The 19,496-nt window shown below is 37.9% G+C and overlaps 1 protein-coding gene across 5 annotated transcripts in view; it reads right to left on the bottom strand.

Moving 5' to 3' along the window:
* mad1l1 (mitotic arrest deficient 1 like 1) overlaps window positions 1–19,496 on the bottom strand; it is a 42,702-nt gene that overhangs the window by 12,427 nt on the left and 10,779 nt on the right. For 4 of the 5 annotated variants that reach the window (XM_026302697.1, XM_026302696.1, XM_026302695.1 and 1 more), the window contains 6 exons: window positions 18,214–18,354; window positions 17,945–18,001; window positions 16,665–16,756; window positions 16,151–16,241; window positions 8,858–9,089; window positions 6,208–6,401 (listed from right to left, as the gene is read on the bottom strand). In XM_026302697.1, coding sequence (XP_026158482.1) covers window positions 6,208–6,401; window positions 8,858–9,089; window positions 16,151–16,241; window positions 16,665–16,756; window positions 17,945–18,001; window positions 18,214–18,354 — 807 coding nt within the window. Of the gene's footprint in view, window positions 1–6,207; window positions 6,402–8,857; window positions 9,090–13,389; window positions 14,314–16,150; window positions 16,242–16,664; window positions 16,757–17,944; window positions 18,002–18,213; window positions 18,355–19,496 lie in introns of those variants that run through there. The other variant, XM_026302699.2, reaches the window with a different exon arrangement.

The following is a 19,496-nucleotide window of genomic DNA, read 5'->3' on the forward strand; positions in this document are numbered from 1 at the left end:
TAAGGGCAAGCAGGACAAGAAACTGTCAGTAGAAATCAGAATCAACATTCTCTTCTTTCTCTGGGATTTTAACACCAAGATTTCTCTCTGAAGGTTTAAGTACATAAAGTCATAGCTACTAAAAATGCAGTTAATTTATTCACTCTTGTATTCCCATCAGCCTTTGTGTTTACTGTTTATTAGTGTTTTCCTCATGTTTATCTTCATAGCTATAAGCAAAACATCAGTGAGTGTTTTGTTGCAGTCAGTGAGCAAAGTGAAAGTCAGTCCCAGCAAGCCTTCTTTCTTTTCCCAAAATGTTTCAAACACCCACTCATATATCCTTTTTAGTTTCACATTCATTTTTTTGCTCTCAACTCTCAGGCTCATGCATGTATACACAAAGATATTTAGATTACTAAAAACACCGTACAACACAAACACAAGACATGATTGCACTTACCTTTATATCTAATAAACCAAGTTCCATTGGGCCCAGGGAATTATTTGAGATAAAGACTGTATACATAGCCATTTAGCCACAAACTCTCAAAAAAAAAAAAATAGATCAGCAATAGCTGCATTAGTCTTTAGTCTGACCTTGCTTGATAAGAATCAGCTAAAAATAAGTACACTACACTGCCACAGCAAGAGTGGAATTGTCCTCCTAGAATAAGTCTTGTTGGCACATGGATCAGGGCTGGACTGTAAGACTCTTGTCATTATTTTTCTTAATATCTCAATGAAGCTTGAGCTTAATATGTGTCAGGCAGGCAGGCACAGTATCACAAGAGACAATACAAAGCTTCATTTTAAAGTTCTAATTCAGTTTGATTTTTGACTCCTTATACATGGTGTAAATTTAAAAAGCTGTGTAAAAGCTGTTTTATCCTGGTATTTTTCACTGTACAGTTATGAGAAGGGCTTATGTGAACCTAATGCACCTGTTACGGCTGTTTGTGGTAGTGCAGTACAGTGTAGTACAGTACAGTTGAGAAAGCTAAATGCTAGCATAGACTTGATTATACATAAGATGGTTCTCTAAAACGGCTTCATTGATATTTTTACACCCTACTGGGTGCTGTCAATAGTGTTGTGGGGAATAGATGTGCTGGAAAATGAACTCGCTCTTTCCATTTTACAAAAATCAATATAAAAACAGTAAGATAATAAAAGAGAATGCAACAGTTATCAGTCCTTATCATTTTAAGTGTCAAACTACCTGCTAGAAATAACACCCTAGTGGCATTACATCTGATTGGCTAGAAAAGACACAGATAATAAGCTTATCACTGGGTGAGAAGAAGTGACACCAGAAACCTTTTTTGGCCATTGGCCATCTGGGCCTACTGCACAAGCTCGGAACAGAGTCCTGAGGCTCGAGTGTTTTTGGCCACCAGCAACCCTGACAGCCAAGCTGTGCTTCAAAGTTATTTTAAAATTAAACTATAACAGACAAATGACTAAACCATTCGAGCAGCGATGGCTTACAATCTGTCTTACACACACGGACTCACAGGCAAACACAGATTTGTGTAGAGTTAATTATTCCCAAGTGGCTGATAAAACAGAGACAGGTCATTAAGACTCGACAGTGTTCATAAACTGTACTTTATTAACTGTCCTTCCTTCTCCCTCTCTCACACATTTTGCTTTTTCAGTGCTTCTTTAAACCACTGACTTTTCTAAATGTTCTGCTGGGGTCTACCCATCACCTACACTCCTCCATAGATTTTTTTTTTTTTTACTCCACTTCTTTCTGGTGAGAGAGTTGACAGTTAATTGGGAGTATGTTTTAATAAAATGGCTCTAAGATTCTATCTTCTTTTATTAGAAAGGGAAGATGGGAGCAAGTGTCAAGAAAATGAAGGAAAAGAGAGCAAAAGAACGAAAGAACGAAACGTCAGTAGATAGAGAACATCTCAAAATTTAAAGTAACTGCTGTGGAGAGCACCGCTTCGTTAATGAGCTAATCAATAGCAGAGGTATGTTAGCCCAGCAGTAGGTCTGCTTTGGGAGATTACTTACAGAGATACACAACTTGTAAGACTTGTTCTTTGCCAGTGTCTCTCTCTCTTATTTTTTTAAACTAAAGTTGCTCAAATAAAGTTTCTCAGGCACAAAATACAATCATTTTATAGTTAATCTGAAAAAATTAAAGCATTAATTCGAGCTACTATATGTCTCCTTAATAGTATTATCATTAGCTGACAATAAAGAAAACCAGAAAACAAAAAATGTTTCCGTAGCAAGCTAATGTGTGCATAACCATCCTGGCAGAGAGGTCTCGATCCTATAACGACAATAAATAAGTCTTTAAATGGTCAAACTTTGATGTTGTAAAATGTTAACAGCACCTTTCCCTCAAACGTCTGGAAGAAAAATGCTCAAGTAACTCGCTGTCGCTCGCACAGCTAAGGTGTTTATCTTGTTGATTAGCAGAACTTCATAAATACCTAATCACTGATGCTAATCAGCCCTCTCACCTAGGGGTGAGCTAAAAACATAAATTACACACATATTCAAGTTAAGGTAATACACAGACCTTTTCAGCACACTTTCACTATCCAAATAACTCTGCTGTCACAGCCATTTTAACATAACATTGCATTAATCCATTATTAATCGACAAACAGCATATCTCCACAAAACTTGCTCTGTGATGCACTAAGTTATGCACCATACTGGTTGGTGTTTGAAGCACTATAAAAAGCACCACACAGTTACAGCTGAGTGACACCCACAACTTTTCATCTCCCTCCACTCTAAAACTTGCTGTTTACAGAAACACACAGGCAAGCATCTGACTATATCCTGTAAAGTTGATCAAAAACAGCATGGAAGTGCCAACATAATGACAGCCCTTTTGATTTGGAAATATATAAACGTACCGAAAATTCAAAGTATTCTATGATAAATGTTGTAGATGTGTGTATCTTCATTAGCTGCAATTACTGAATGCTACAATGAAAAAGACAAATAAGTCTAAAAACATGACGTTAACACGCATACAGCACCACGCAAACACAGATAGCTCTGTAAGTGATAAAGACTGAAGCTTATATGATTTCATTACATTCAGAAAGATTTGGTCATGAATTCAAGTTTATAGGTGATTTCTTTTCATTCGATTAATTTCTGGTGGTTGATTTAATGCTGTAATTGTGTCCTTGTTTCTAACGTGCTAAACCGTCGCTTCATGTTGCAATGTATTGTGTTTATTGCTAAAGTCCAGTCCAAGCAAATTTTCATCATGATAGACAATAAAGTGGTATAATGGACTGCAATTTACATGTTGGACAGCTGGTAAAATCAACCATCATTAGGATTATTGCTGAGGGTGCCAACTTTCAGAGCAATCCATCCAACAGTTATTAAGACACTCATTTTCACCACTGGACAATTGCTGGGCTTACTGGTTGACAGCTGACTAACATAACCCTAGAGTCATGCTAGTGAGTGGCATAGCTCTAAGTGTAATGAAAACTGACTATAGCCACATTTATAGTTAATATAAAGAGCATCTGCTCTGAGATGCTACAGAATTTGGTGTTATGGCAACATTACAGAGGTGTTCAGTGAAATTCACATAGGACAGACACAAAATGTCAAACTGCGGAAGCTAAAGCATTTCAAAGGACCCCAAAAACACAATCAATAAGATGATAAATGATTAAATCAATTTTGAGGCAGCAGTTTGTGGCATGTTAGCTTGTAGTTTGGAGTTATAGCTTAATAAACCCTGAACATTAGTTGAAATGGTAATTGGAACAATTGAGTGGTTGAATTGACAGAAATTCACCTGACAACGTTGAATACACTGAAACATTGAATACTGAGACAAAGCAAGTTATCTAATGATAGTTTTTGACATTATATAATAAAAGTCTACAAAAACAGTGAAAGACAAAAAAAAAAAAAAAATCTAATCTGACAATTTAAGTTGAAACATTTCAATTACCAAATAATAGCAGTGTTAAGGGGCTTAAGAGTAAATGTGAATAAAAGATGAAGAAATCATTTGAACGAGAGTGCCATATAATGAATGCGAGAGAAGAGAAAGAAACAGAACGTGACAGTTGCAGGTTAAACAGCTTACACCACAGGAGGAGGATTTGGGTGCCTCTGCTAGAGGGGAATATTAGCCGGATTATCTGGCAACCCTGTTGCTGAGGTGAATAATATTAGAATCCTATTTGTAAAGACTTCTATGCCTTATGTCCAAAACCCTCCATTTATTTACCCTGTTACTCCGGTCTCATCTTACAATTATACCCTCATAACCCAGATTACACTTACATATATGCTGAAAGATCATTATGTATGTATATGATATTTATGTGTGTAGTCCTTCATATATATGGTATGTTTGTGGTGTGGTGTATATCGTATTGCACTAGTAGTACAGGCCATTCTGCTCCCATAGGCTACAGACAGACAGACACAGACAGACACAGACAGACACAGACAGACACAGACAGACACAGACAGACACAGACAGACACAGACAGACACAGACAGACACAGACAGACACAGACAGACACAGACAGACACAGACAGACACAGACAGACACAGACAGACACAGACAGACACAGACAGACACTCTGAGTACGAACACTTAAGGTGCATCTGTTTGGTATGTGTGTTTATACCCAATATACCCAACAGAGAAAGCAGCTTGGGGGGGTGAGGAGTAGGGTGGCATGTGTCGTGACAGTCAGTGTGGAGACTGAAGTGAGTATGTGTGCATTTGAGTGTGACAGTGAGTATTGTGAGGGCATTACGACTGTGTTACTCAAATTGAGGGGTCTGAAACCTGTGTGCACCGTGGGGGCTTGGCCTTTGTTGCGGGGCTTGTCCACATCATGTAAATCATTAAATGTTAGATCAACAACTTGGTTTAAGGTTTTTGTGAGGGTTAGGCAAGTATTGAATATGATGAAGGTAAAGGTATGTCCCTAGGAAATGAATGTAAGTCCTTGTAAAGACCCCACTAGGAATTGTAAACAAATTTTCTATGTGTTCTGTGAGAGCAGTCTGAGGTTAATAAATATTGACAGTGAATTATCTCTTCTGGCAGGGTCGCAGGTGGGTTTGATGGAGCAGATTGGACACACCAGAAATAAATAAATAAATGTGCATTCATATGCACATTCATAGCCCCCCTGTCTTACTCTCATGTTATTCCCCACTCCAACTGTATCATGTTATCATGTGACCCCCTGAGCAAGGCAGCAATGACGCAGTCGCAATCGTCTACAGCCATGCCAAGATAATAAAGCTGCCTTCTACAATGCCAGTATGCATTCGCCATGGTTTTTTGTTCTAGCTAGAGGGCCCCTATCAAAACACAAAACAGCAACAACAAGCTGATTAGCTACTGCTACACTCTCACATCAGAGGGTAACAAAGAGAGGAGGGGATAAACAAGAAGAGAGATAAAGACAGAAAAAGTATAGCGGGACAGGATGGGGAGAGGAGAGAAAGGGAAAGAAAGACAAAAAGGTAAGTGCAAAGGGAGCACAACAGGATGTTTTTGCTGTAAAGCCACTTAAAAAAAAAGAATCTGTTCAACAGCTAAGGGACAGGCACACAGTTTTTAATTTAGCCCACTCAATGAGTGTTTGGGGAGTAGTGATCGATTAATGCAGCCCAGCCCTGTGACACTGCCCAGTCATCAGTCTCTTCCTCACACACAAACACACACTACCATTCCTACACAGATTCAATACACACAAGAGAGGAATCTGTCAGTGTAGTGGTTCCTCTCATTGCACATCCAAGTTGGGCACAAAGCTATAATGTGGAGTAATGGTGCATAAATGCAGATGTGTGAGGTACAGGGTTTATATATAAAAAAAGAAAAAAGAAAACCTTGCAAGGTCAAATTTCACTTTATTCATAGGCTCATGCCAGTATCATGTGAGACTGGATATGTTAGTAAAAAAAACCAGCTAAAGTCTGGACAAAGGTGTTTGCATGTGAATGTTAACTTCTGGAATTAAAATTCTAATGATACTAATCCTAAAGGACCAGTTCCATAGGATTTTTTATTGATGTGCTCTCTTTTTTTCAAAAGCCTGGACAAGTAATGCAAATTAGCATTGCTTGTGCTAAAACACTCAAGCAATGCATTTGGTTTGTCCAATGTTATCGTGATGTCTGTATCAAATAAATAAATACATAAAAAATTGGATTGACCAGCTAAAGTGCAACATATACATACCTTTTTGAAAAGCAAGGAGTCATCCATGTGCTCTGCATACACTGAGGTGAGCCTGTATTGGTTCTCAGTGGTGATATCTATCTGGTAGCCAGTTAGGACATAGCAGACTGTGCGGAACTCCTGGATTTTCCTCTGAAACACCTCCTTGAGCCTCTGATTCCTGAGCTCAGAGCTCTCCATCTGCTTGCGTAGATCTGCAGAAGACACAGGTTGACAGAATACATCAGTACAGTGAGCATGGCTGGTAGCTATACTTTCATAATTGTACTCTTTATGTAAACTCAGCCATTTCATTTCAGGAATTAGCTATATGAGCATAAGCTTCTTCATGGAGCCCCACAAGTACATGCTGAACTCACCAAGCTCACAGCAAAGATGGACAGCTCTATATCAAATATACACTCCCTGCAGCACTCCATCTGCTCACTTAGAGTCTACCAACCACTATATTGCACAGAATGTAGTGTTGACTAAAGCAGTCAGCTGTGTCTGCTAGCTGGGAGGCAAGACACTCATGGAGAGGAGAAGCAAGATGGAGCTTGACTTTAATTTGTTGAAAATCAATTTGTGATAATTACTTTAATTTGAAGGCTTGCTTTGAGACGGCAGAGAAATTAGTTTGTCTGAACAAAAATGAGTCATTATGGAAGAAATTATTTACAATGTTACTATTACTGCAAAGGTTTAAAAGGGTACACATGCATCTGAGCAAGAGAGACTTTGCATGAGTAAAATGTAACGTAATGTAATGCAATGTAAAAAGAGTGGCAACTGAACAAAAGGGTTTCCATGATGTTATTGTTCACATTTACTGGCAACTTTCTCAAAACGTCTGTGTCTGTATCTTTTATAAGATTAGTTAATACTGCCAGTGGTCCCTATTCTTAGCCCAGGCCTCTATCCCTACTATGACTGGTAATTATCTCTACAAATTTTTTCTCTTCATACATCTTACTAACCTATTACATTTTTATCCTTGCTATTATTAAACAAGTAAATGGGTAAAATGTATAAACCTATGAGCGTGACTGTGTGCCTGTTTCCTGGGTGACTGTGCTCCTCTTGAGTGTCAGTCAGTGCTGATAAATATTTCAATACTTCAGGATTATGACAAAACTGACAGCTGGCTTTATGACAGCTATCAAACTGCTCTGAAAATGGCTATTAATTCTCAGGTGGCAGCATGAAGTAGACACTTAAAATTTACTGTAACATGATGTAACATGTATAATAATGAATATGTGTGTCTGCGAAATCAAAGTATTTTTATTTAAGTTTACAAAATGTAATAGTCACTGTGAAGTTTTGAGAAACTTGGTTTATAAAATGTATTAAACTTGGAAAATGTATTAAAACTCCACACTTTTGGGTGTGAAACAGGCTGGGGTTTATGGTCTGGGTAGACTAATCTTTAAGTAGTTAAGTAGTACTTTCTGCCTACCACAATGTGGCAGGTAAGGAGCTGCACAGCAGGAATGCAGGTGAAATGTATTCCTAAAGCTCAGTATGTTTAGTAATGTTTTCTGTGTTGGCTTTCCACTCAAGATAGGGACTAAAAAATAAGTAAATAAATAAATAAATCCTTCATTTACAAAAAGTAATCCTGTGTGAAACTTAGAATAATACTGATTTGTGTTCATTTCTGAGACACCCCATTGAACATTGAAAGTGAGCACACTGGTTATAAACTTTTCTTTTTCACATAGAAAAAAAAAAAAGTAGTACAGAAAAAGAACTGGTCAGAAGCAGACAGGCCAAATTAAAAGACTGAGGAAAGAGACACATGAAGACAAGTAAAGGAAAGTGTAAAAAGGAACATGAGCAGAGCAGCTGGAAGAAGAGGCCAGTTAGAGAGCAAGAGACAGAGACAGGGGGGAGAGAGAGAGAGAGCACTGTTGTCCTAAGAAGACAAATTAGCGAGCAGACTTCTGGCATTGAAGTGCCCTGAACTCCAATTAAATATTTAACCCTGTCATAACTACACTCCCCCCTCTGTCTGTCATATACTCACACACGAGAGGACAAAGACCTCAGTGGCCTTAAATATCAATGAAGGGACTTTTGTCTTGCTTTAGATTAGGAATGCAGCCACTAGAGGGCACAGGTTAACAATTTCTCTCCTTAGATTTTTTATTATTCCAGCCGAGGGAAACCGCTTAATTAGGTAGAAAAACCAAACATCAAATTACTCCCTTCTACAGCAGCATTCATACATGCATTTACCTCCATACTTTGGGTAGCCAAGAATAAAAGTAAGCCAACCATTCTGTTCAATTGACTTGAAACAGTGTCACTGCACTTAAGAGAGCAGCAAATATAAAAAGGATACGAGGTAACATTTCAAGCTAAGCACTACAGAGTGAAAACTGGAAGTAGTTAATTTCTGCTTAAACTGATCCTTATGTGCATGTGCTTTATGTGCCCTACAATAATGTAGTCTGTGTTGGTCACAATTTATTTCCCATATAATGTTTGCTCTAGCACATACGTTCAGGACCATAAAAATGAATGGTAGTGGAAATGTGATGGACAGTGGAAAAGTCAGTGTAACTGTCCAAACCCGTTATATAAATTGCAAGGCTAGTACAACATAATGAGCAAAGTTATTAGAAATTAATCTGTCTTTAGGTGCCTGTGATGTGGTTCTTACCCAGCACCTCCTTTGATGGTGGCAAATTGATGCTCAGGCTGGAACTGTGCACACTGGCATCATCTTGTGAATGTACCAGAGCATTTCCATCTTGCAAAGAGCGCACAAGCTCCCGAAGATGCGTGACCTCATGTCGAAGAACATCAACTTCCTGCTGGCGCTGCTGCTTGGCGACAGTAGTGGGGTTCATTTTGAAGTGGATTACTCTAGTTTTAACTGGATCATAGTCACCCTGAGAGAGACAAAGATCAGAGCGAACAATTGTAACAACTTTAGAACTGTTCAGGGGATGCTTCTGTCACATTAAGATGTCAAATTTACAGAACTGGCAGATAACTTAGTTAAGTACAGGCAGCCTGGTCTTGGACAGAAAAGAACATAGTGTGGGGGGGGGGGACCAAAAAAACAAAACCAAACACAGCTATAGAGGACAGTGCAGCTTTGTCCTTTTCCATGGACTTTTCTCTCTGTTGATCAAGTTAACAGCATTAAAAGTTCTCACAAATAATAACTGAAGTTGTTTAGAATGTGTGTAGTGCAAGGGAGAGCTTTATGGAAAGCATCAGAGTGCTGACTATGATTCACATGAATAGATGGGAAAAGATAGTGTAGTGCATAAAAAAAAGTATTTTCCAAGAAATCAGCCCTTGCTTTCAGTCACGATGACTCAAAGGATCTTGTACTCTTTAAAAATTACACATTCTGTTGCCGTTTGTCATTTAACTCCACGTTTCTAGTTCCATTATGTCCATTGAAGTGCAGCTAGAAGTAGTTTGGATATAATAAATAGCCACTCTCCCATTCTCTTTGCTTAGCACCATTAGTTTTTCGATACTGAAACACCAACAGCTAAGATTTTTTTATGTAAAAGTCTAAAAGAATTATTTTTAATGTTGTGTCCTTCAGGTTACTTTATCGTAACAATGGCAGAGTTTATTGGTCCTGTATCTGAAGTCTGATCTGTCTTTATTTGACAAAATAGCACCTAAAGATACTGTACACCCTGTACGGTGCACAAAAGGTTATTTATTTAGTCAATTTAGCAACACAAGTAAAAACTGGACTGTTGTTGCATATTTCCATGAGTTAGAATATGTCACATATGTACATAAAGTACTATGCAAATGCTTAAGGAAATTTAGATGTTTATCACACAATACTATTAGCAAGGGATTGGATTTGCACCTTGGTAACACCAAATATTGATTTTTGTCTAGTTTATGTTTACTGAAGTTAAAGTTTAAAACTATTTATGACATTATTTTGAAAAACCTCCTCCCTTTGTTTTGCATGCATTAACCTTTTGCACAGCATTGTACATGCAAGTGATTTCTGAGTGCTATAGGCATGGCAGGTCTGGTTTTCATCCAAGTGTATCAAAAACATTTCCAGACAACCACAAACAAAAAAGGGTAATTAAAGTACATTCCAATTCACTCCCACCGTGAATATTAGGAGTTGAGTGCATCAAGACAAACAGCACTAAATCTCTAGTTGGGTTCAATTAAATGCACAGATGTTACCTCAAACTGTGGAAAACCATGTATAAAACATAAACAAAATACAAAAACCATGGTAATATCTTTATTTAATAAAATAATTCAATAATGATTAGTTTCCTCATCGGCCCAAACAGACCTGAGGATATCACTTGAGTTTTAGTTTTTATTGGGAGGAGAAGGTTGAGGGACAAATAAGGCAAATGCTTTATGTACATCATGATTTTTGGTTAGTCTGTTTTATTTGCACTTTGTCACATTTTATTGATACATCAACTCTTGTACCACCACCAAGAACAGAAGTCTTTAAGACTATTATGACTTTTATTTATACCATTGAAAATGAGCATAAAATGGATGAATATGTGTAAAAACCTCTAGACTCATGCAATTTTCCAGCAATAAACGAATTACATGGAACTTCTGCTCATATTTATTCAGCGCAATAATGGTGACACCAACATTGTATGGATGAAGCACATGACACTAAATGCTTGTGTGAGAAACAATGAACACAGAATTGAAACAGCTTTACTTCCAGCTTTCTACATATATTTATTTTCTTACTAACTTATGACTGTTCTGCTTTGCCTCTCTTACCAAAACATACTCTACAGAGGCTACAGCAACATAAGAAGGACACAGCAAATTAATAAGCATTAGGCTGCCTACCTGCTTTATTTCCCAGTGTGCTTTGTCTACAGCACAAAGGAGAGCAAACCACTGCATCAGAATCAACATTTTCTTTTTTTTTTTTTAAATGTAAATGTGTTTGTCAAAGTAGATAGATTAGTGTAAATTGTCCTTGCCAGATAACATTAGTAATTTCTATTTATCTGAATTTACTGTTTTTTTTAAACGATAAATATATGATTAGTAAATAGTATAAATTCTGAAGTTGAGGAAACACTGGCTAAGGATTAGTTTGGGTAAATGTTTCATACTACATTGACACCATTATTACAATTGAGCTGTGTATCTATCATTAAGACTAACACAAATTTAAGTACAATGAGTAATTAATACAGATGCACATTAGCAACAACAGGAAACACTTAAAAGTAAATACTAAAGCCAAAATGAGAATATTGCTACCAGAAAACATGATTTCCTCCTTTTCTTACTGTGTTTTCCTCTGACTCTATAAGTTCTAGATGAGAAGAGTCTATCTTAACTTAATGCCAATATAAGGATACACACACACAAATGTGAACACAAACACACAACATGCACACACACCAATTTGAGCTCTTGATTACTGGCTAAATGAGATCCCATATGCCCCCAAGCGACGGTTGCCAAACAAACTAAAGGCATGGCGGAGAGCAAGAGGCAGACGAGGAGGAAGGGGAGATGAAAAGTGGAAATGGTGAAGGACATAGAAAAGAATATGGTGAAAACAAAGAGTGGTGGTATCATAGCCCTCAGCACAGGGAAAAGGCAACATGTGTGGAAGGAGAAATGCCTCACATGCATATAGATGCCTTATATACTTTAAAAGGAACAGAGAATGAGTATATTTATATCAAACCATTTTCAACTGGACTGCACACGTCACAGCCAAAGTCCTGGTTTATTTTTTTACTGTATAAACCTTGAAGTTCTACATCTGTATATGGAGGATTTATTCAAGGATGCATCTTTACCAGCGTTGTGATAAACAGCAAGACAAAATGGATGAGAGAGCCAGACAGTGCGAGACATATGTAGATTAGAACTGCAAACCCAGAACCAAAGAAGAATAAAGTTCTTAAAAATGCAGCCAACAGCTACGTACTGTCAAAAAGCCTCTTTCAAACATAGACGCTTAAAATTAGGGCAAGCTACAGAAAATTAGCTTCATTTGGCTGTTGAATTCATATTCTACTTTATGGATGCCTGGGATAAGCTGAGAGGAAAAGGTTTCATGAAGTGCTCAATGGCTAAAACAAAAGTATTAAAGCTCATCACTTTCAGAGTAAGCCAAGAAACAGCATAATGATTTGTAACTGGTTGAAACCTCTTTAGAAATCAAATTAAAAATGAGATAATGGAGAAAAGGTCATCCTCTTGTCTTGAGTCATTTCACCATCTGTGCCAAAAAACATGGTACTAGAAACTGAAGAAAATTGAATACAAATATGATTCATTGAAAGAAAAACATGAAATCTAAGGATTCTCACAAACAGGCACAATGACCATCAAATTTAGATGTGTTTTTAATTACATTTCACTCAACATCTACATGAAAAGACAAAATGGTGCAAAACATGGTTATAAACAATTTTTTCCACTGCTGCAACAAGGGAAAACTGTCCAATGTGAGGAAACTGCTTTATGTCAAAGTATTTTAGTTGGCCTTTCTGTTTGTATTTACATGCATATATGCTGCCTTCTCTCGTACCTATCTCTCCACAGTATTTACAGTGCAAAGTGTAGTGCCATTCTAACTGCCCAAGGCTACATATCTCATCCATAGAACAACAATAACATAACATCTAATACCAAGGAGCAGAGTCTGACTGAAAAAAAATAGCAAGAGGCAGGAAGAAAGAGCAACAGAGCAAGAGTTCGGATCATAAAGAAAGAGACGGACAGGGGAATAAAAGTGCCAGGAATATCTACTTTTAAATCATGCCTGTACGAACCACCCTTAAACATCCACTTAGATACTCAACACCGTGCCAAAAACAGGGGGCACTGATGGAACATATGACAGACTATTAGTGAGGGAAGGTACATGAATATGAAAGCAGAGGGGAGTATAAACAAAAAAAAAAAAAAAAAAAAAAATTTAAAATGCACAAACATTTTTTACATGACCTGCTAAAACCAGGCTGCATGGTATTGTTTTTTATCTCTTCCATAAACAGTCCATATTTGTACTGAGGAAATTGCACATATAGGAATTAAAGGTTTTTGTTCAGCCAAATCACTACATGGCACTGGCTATATAGATTTTGATATTTAGGGTTTTTGGCATTACCCAATACAGCAGAGGTAAAAAAAAAAACAAAAAACAAAACAACAGTCTCATCTGTGGAGTTCAATGATTGGAGGAAGGAAAAAGCAACACAACCACATCTTTCCAGAAAAAAGCCTCCTGGCTACTCTAGATAATGTACAGACCTCAGTGTCAACAGTTTTTACTGAAACTACTTTTACAGAAATACAGGTTGATTCCTGTTCCTAGTATTTATGTTCTGAGTGCTGGTTTGTAAATAATATCTGGTTGCTTTGGAATCTTTGGGAAGGGAGGCAGCTGACTGCATCAGACTATATACAATGAAGAACAGTAATAATAAAAAAATAAACAAAACATAACAGAAGCCCTACTTCTGTGATATGGGCTGGCAATGATGGACATTCAAGTTCTGTACCCCTGTCCCTAAGTGAATGAGGGAACCATGGATTAATCTGGGTGGATACACAAGTTGTTTTTCCAGCATGGGTAAAATTTAAAGATGACCACCTAGCAGCAGCAGTCCTGGTAGACAGTAATTTAAATAGAGTCTAGGAAGGTCAGCGGGTGCCTGATGGAAAGCAGACATAAGCCTGAAACTTCAAGATGGAAATAGGAGAGGTAGTAGCAGTGCAACAGCATCCACTTGGTACTAAGTTTGGTTTGGTAACGGGTTTATTCCCAAAAGGCTTACTTCAGGAAACAAATATCTGGTATCATGTGATAAAAATTACAATTTAAGCTCAGATACACACACAAACTGGGAAAATAATATGCTGTCCTAACAACTAGTGAGGCTGCAGCTGAAGGGCTCCAAGGTCCACATGTGAGCATGAGCTGGGTACTTTTAAGAAATAAGACTGAAAGCTCACCTTCAAATTCCATACTGTAAAATACATCACAACAAGTTGCACAGACAAGATGTAAATATCACTAACTTGCTTCTTCATGGTCCCACAGAGCAATGATAGATCCAAAGAAAGGGGACAAGTGGATGCTAGCTTGGTGTCTTCACCCTAGATCAAATATGGCAAGAAGAATAGCAGCCAAGTATTTATTATGGTAGACCACCCTTTGCCAGCCAATTGGGATATAGGACTGACTAGTGGAGCTGATAGCTTTGTATACCATGCATACAATCTCTGATAGCTCCCTGTGGCAGAGCCTGAGACTTCAGTTTGCCGACACAAAAGAAGTGATTGAGGTAGTCCTTAGAAAGCATGAAGGCAAAGACCTGCAGAGGATTATGGGAGAATGCACTGCAAGGCATCATCTTCTCAGTTAAACATTTTTTGACACAGTGTAGACCATGGGCTGGACTGAAATGAGACAGCCTAGTCTACAAAGGATTTCCTATTTGCATCACCAACTGTTCCCGCCCCTACCATTGGGTTACAAAGCACCACTTGTACCACCTAGCAACCTTCATAGTTGCAGTTCGATGAGAGAATTTATTAATAATGGGAGAATTTATTAATATTATCGCTAATGAAGGAGCCAAAAATGTTGATTATATTTATTTGTTTTACGTTTTGTTAGAGGAGATTGATATGCTGCACCACCAGATTATTAAGACATCTACTTAAGATTATTAAGACATTTAAAAATCTGTATTGTTTTTTATTTGAATGAGTTGAAACCCTTTACTTAAACCTGCATGAAAAAGTGAACCCAGGCTAGATCCACCGATTCAGCATTTCACTTTTTGTCACCTGAGTGCAAAGAATTTTGGGATATTTTGGGTCGAAAAGGATACAGCAGATGATACTGTTCTTTCACAGGTATAGAGTAGAGGAGAGACATTCTGTTAAAATCTACTCTGTCATTGTTTCATCCAAAAAGTCAAGTTTATGTTTTAATTCAAAATGATAACTGGTATTAACTATAACCAAATCAATATGTGTATAAATCTGACTATCCCAGGAGTGCTTCTTGATTGAACATGAGTCCATGTAAAGCAGTCTCCTTACACTCACACTAATCAGTATGCTTGAATCATAAAGACAAGGTGGAAATGATGACAAAGGAATCTGACCTGCAAGCTGGTATAATAAAAAAATGCTATAGTTGGTCAAGCAGTCAATTCTGTTAATCATCCATGTCATTCATTTCTCCTTTCACTCACTCATAATTTGGAAGAGGCTGATGTAGAGGTCTCTCTGTACGCATTAGACCATGATTCAGTCATAAAAATTAACTCTTAAGAACTGACCTGATCCATTGACTGTGCAACCTTGAAACCTGTGCGCACACACACTTGGCTGTCAATTACCTTAGAAGTGGTGGTCATGCTTGAGACCACAAGGATTTCATTCACCCTACAGCTAAAAGGAACCAACACGCTTGCCCATGCATGTTTCATTAAAGTGCCCTTTTAGGCTTAGTTTGGCACAGTATGAGTCAGGGGAGTTAGAAGACCTAAGATGAAAGACACACAGACACAGACACACAAGACACACAGACACACACTTTAAAAAGGAGAAGGGATCAGGTATAACTGACAGGGTTAGTTAAGTAAATCTGCAAAATGAAAGCAGCTGAATTAGATGCCCACAGTCATGCATGTATAAGGCATTTCTTTCCCTGCCACTGTTCTGCCCACCCTAATCCCCTCAACAAATAAACGAGGACTAGAAATCAGAAACAGGTTCTACAACTTTGTCATGAGACGCTGCGGGACTCTTGGGTCCAATTGTCTATGAAAAACTGTCAGATATGGGAAGTGTTTGTGTGAATCAATCTAGTGTGTCACACAGGATAGACTGCTACCTTTGGGCTTATTAAATTGGTTCCTTTGTGCCTGATGAGTAAATCCATCACAGAAAACAGGTGAAGGGAGGTTTTGGTGCCTACCTGAAGGTTGTGCCTCTCCAGTCTCATCTCAAGAATGTTGTTCTGCTCCTCCAAACGCTGTCGCTCTGCCTCTAAATCTTCAATTTTCTTCCTGAAAATCAGATGAACACACACTTTCACTCACCCGTATTAATACCTATCAGGAAGAACAATGGCTGTATACATGAGTCAATAGGTTATTCACTGAGTTGTAGTTTTGCTCAAAGAGAAACATGAAATGTCTGTGAGTTCATCTAAAATCAAAGTATATCAAATTACTTATATAGTACTTTAAAGTAAAAGTTGACCAAAGTGCTTCAGAATACAAAAATCAGTCAAATAAAAGGGTAGAGAAAGTGCAAATAGAATATGCAGATAAACCTTAATAATACCATCTAACTACCAAAACTAAATGCCAACTAAAGAGTTTTTAGTAGAGACCCTGTCTATTCCCTGGGCACAGACATGACTCTTTCATGTCTCAGGTTTTGAATTGGTAGCAAATGTTTCTGTGTGTACAGTGTGTGTTAATTACCTGAGTATGTTGACCTCCTCTTTGGTCACTAAAGAGCTGCTGTCAGCAGCAGAGGCCTGCTGCTTCTTTAGAGACTCTAGTTCCAGCTCCACCTTGGACAGACAGAAGAAAATGCGCCTGGTGCATGAACATCAGACTGCCTGCCATGTGCCTGGCAGAGTTTTTGCAGATAAACCCTGAAGAATCTATCATAGCGTGCTGCAATGTATTTGAGGTAGACATTCAAACAGATACATCCTTTACACACCATTAGTCCATTGACTCCTTCTCCATTTCGCAATGTTCCAATCCCCACCCCCAGCCAGTACTTGTTTTTAGTCTGCGTTTTGGTTTCCTTCTGATCTCACTCCTCTACAATTATCCCTCATTTCCATTTGCACACCCATTTTCCTCTTTTTCTGACAGCATCTGTCTGTCTCTCTCTCTCATCCTCACCCCCAGTCTTCCCAAGACGGATAAGTAATTACTGCTATACCAGACAGGTGGATTTCACGCGTCAGTACTCATTGCCATGGCTATGTTGATGTCTCCTCAGCAACAAGGACCCATGAAACGAAAGGAGATCATAAAACGAGAGAAGACACAAAAAGTTGCAGTGTGTAAGAGAGTTAAAGGCGCACCTGGCAACTTTCTACTTTATCCTGGTTTCATACCATATTTAAAGCAGTCTATTTTTGTTGAAACGTTTCTGCACAGCAACCCTAACACAGAACTGACCCATTTAATCTTGCAACAGTCACATATTAGTTATTGCCATTTATTGACCACATTATCTTGTCAGCAATATTCTACATCAATTTGTGTCAGCCCAGTCAGGATGCACAGTAAGAACAGGGAGACAGTAATTAGCATGATGTACTTTTATTGCGAATACCCGTCTACCTGCTAAATAACACTTTCCATCCAAAATGCTGTGTGGGACCAATGTCACTGTTGGGCATAGTGGAAAAAAGAACCTTGTTAGTCAGCATGTTAGTGGCAGAGGCATTACAGCGTCTTTAGCTCACAATAAACCTGCAAGGACAGGTTTAAACAGCTGTGACTAAAAGGTACCTGAGACAAATTGCTAATGGCGAATGGAGATTACAATGTCTGCAATGACGAAGAATTAAGGTTTTTATAATTTTAATGAAGGTTTCAAAATTTACATTTTTACCTGTTTTTAGCTTTTTAGTTACAGGTGTGGTTTGAATTTCACATACAAAAACACAAAGAGTAACAGGTAGGAGCGTGTGTGTGTGAGAGGTGTGTGTGAGAGGTGTGTGTAAAGGTGTACTTACTGTTAGTAGCTGCAACTTCAGAGTCCCCGTCTCTTCCTGTGCTTTGGACAGCTGAGCCTAAATTAACACGAATGGAGTCATGCATTAAAAATACAAAAAAAAAAAAATCAAAGTTACTTGACAGAAACAGAACATGTAAGAGGAGCAGAAGAAATACCATATGTTTTTATCTCAGCCCTGTACCACAAGTGCTGCTTTGTCAGTTTTAACATAAACTTACAGAATTCTATAAAGCGAAATTTCGAACTTGTCTTAGAGTGCACACACACCTCCATCTCTGCATTATGGTTCTGTGTCTTCAGTAGTATGTCCTCTGCCTCTCTGAGCCGCTTGCTGAGTTGAGGAGAGTACTCATTTGGTGCCAGCTCGCTGTCATAGGACTCCAGTATAGCACGCATTCCATCACGCTCCTGTTAACACACATACATATTAACATAACCTGACAAAACAGAAACCCTGCTGTAAGCTTACAAATTTTTATGTCACCAAAGAAGAAACTCATGGGATTACAGAACTCTGTGCTATCAGATATGTTGTGTTTGTGCGCATGTATATACAGACTGTCAAATCTCGATGTTTTTCAGATTAGTCAGTTTACTTTTGTAAAGCTGTTTGGTATGTTAATATGACAGTGAAGTGCCTTTTTAAATGAGGGATGATGTATGATGCAGTTGCACCTTTCCTATCAACACCATGATGAAAAGCTTAGGGTTATAGTCATGCAGATTTCTCCTCATGTAATCAAAGACAAATGTCTTTGACAAAGTATAAAGAATAAACCAAAAAACGGGAATCAGAGTAATGACAGAAATATCTGTGCAAATGAAGCATATAATATGCTGCTTCATCTCTCATACTCAAGATGTGAGATCATTTACAAAATATAATTTTTCTCCTCTAAACTACTGAAATGAAAGACATGTCCTCAACACATACCCTGTCCAGTAAATCAACACACCAAGCAGTTTCTTCTCTTAGAGAAGAGAGGATAAAAACCTCCTCAAGTCAACATCTTCACAAGTGTCACTCAGACTGGCATGCTGTCCCCCAGTACCACATGAGTCTCTGACAGTCTTTATGTTTGTGTGTGTGTTTCTTCTAACACACAAATCATTGATTCATGGATTCATAGGGTTCCAAAAACAAATAAGACTCTAAAGGGAAGTGAGATATTTGGCACACGCTGAAACATCTAATAGGGCAAAAAAAAAAAAAAAAAAAAAAAAAAAAAAGGAGTGAGATTGATTGAGAAGGAAAAAAGTCAATTTTCAGAAAACAAAACCACAAAAAAAAAAGTAATTATGTAACTGCCTCTTAATTATTACATGTTTCTACCCAACACTCAATTTCAGCTTTTGTTCATTTATACAGGGAGGGTAGACGCAGTCTAGTTATTCAAACTGACATTTCATGTAAAAACAAAGTTACATTCTTCTTTTCAATGTATGCTCATCTATCCAAGAAAGTTTGGCAAAAGTAAAAAAAAAAAAAAAAAAAAAAAAAAAAAAATCTACAAAAGTGCTTCAAGCAGACAAAAATATTTTTCTATCAG

This window comes from Mastacembelus armatus, chromosome 1, assembly GCF_900324485.2.
Source record: "Mastacembelus armatus chromosome 1, fMasArm1.2, whole genome shotgun sequence".
Classification (NCBI taxonomy): Eukaryota; Metazoa; Chordata; class Actinopteri; order Synbranchiformes; family Mastacembelidae; genus Mastacembelus; species Mastacembelus armatus.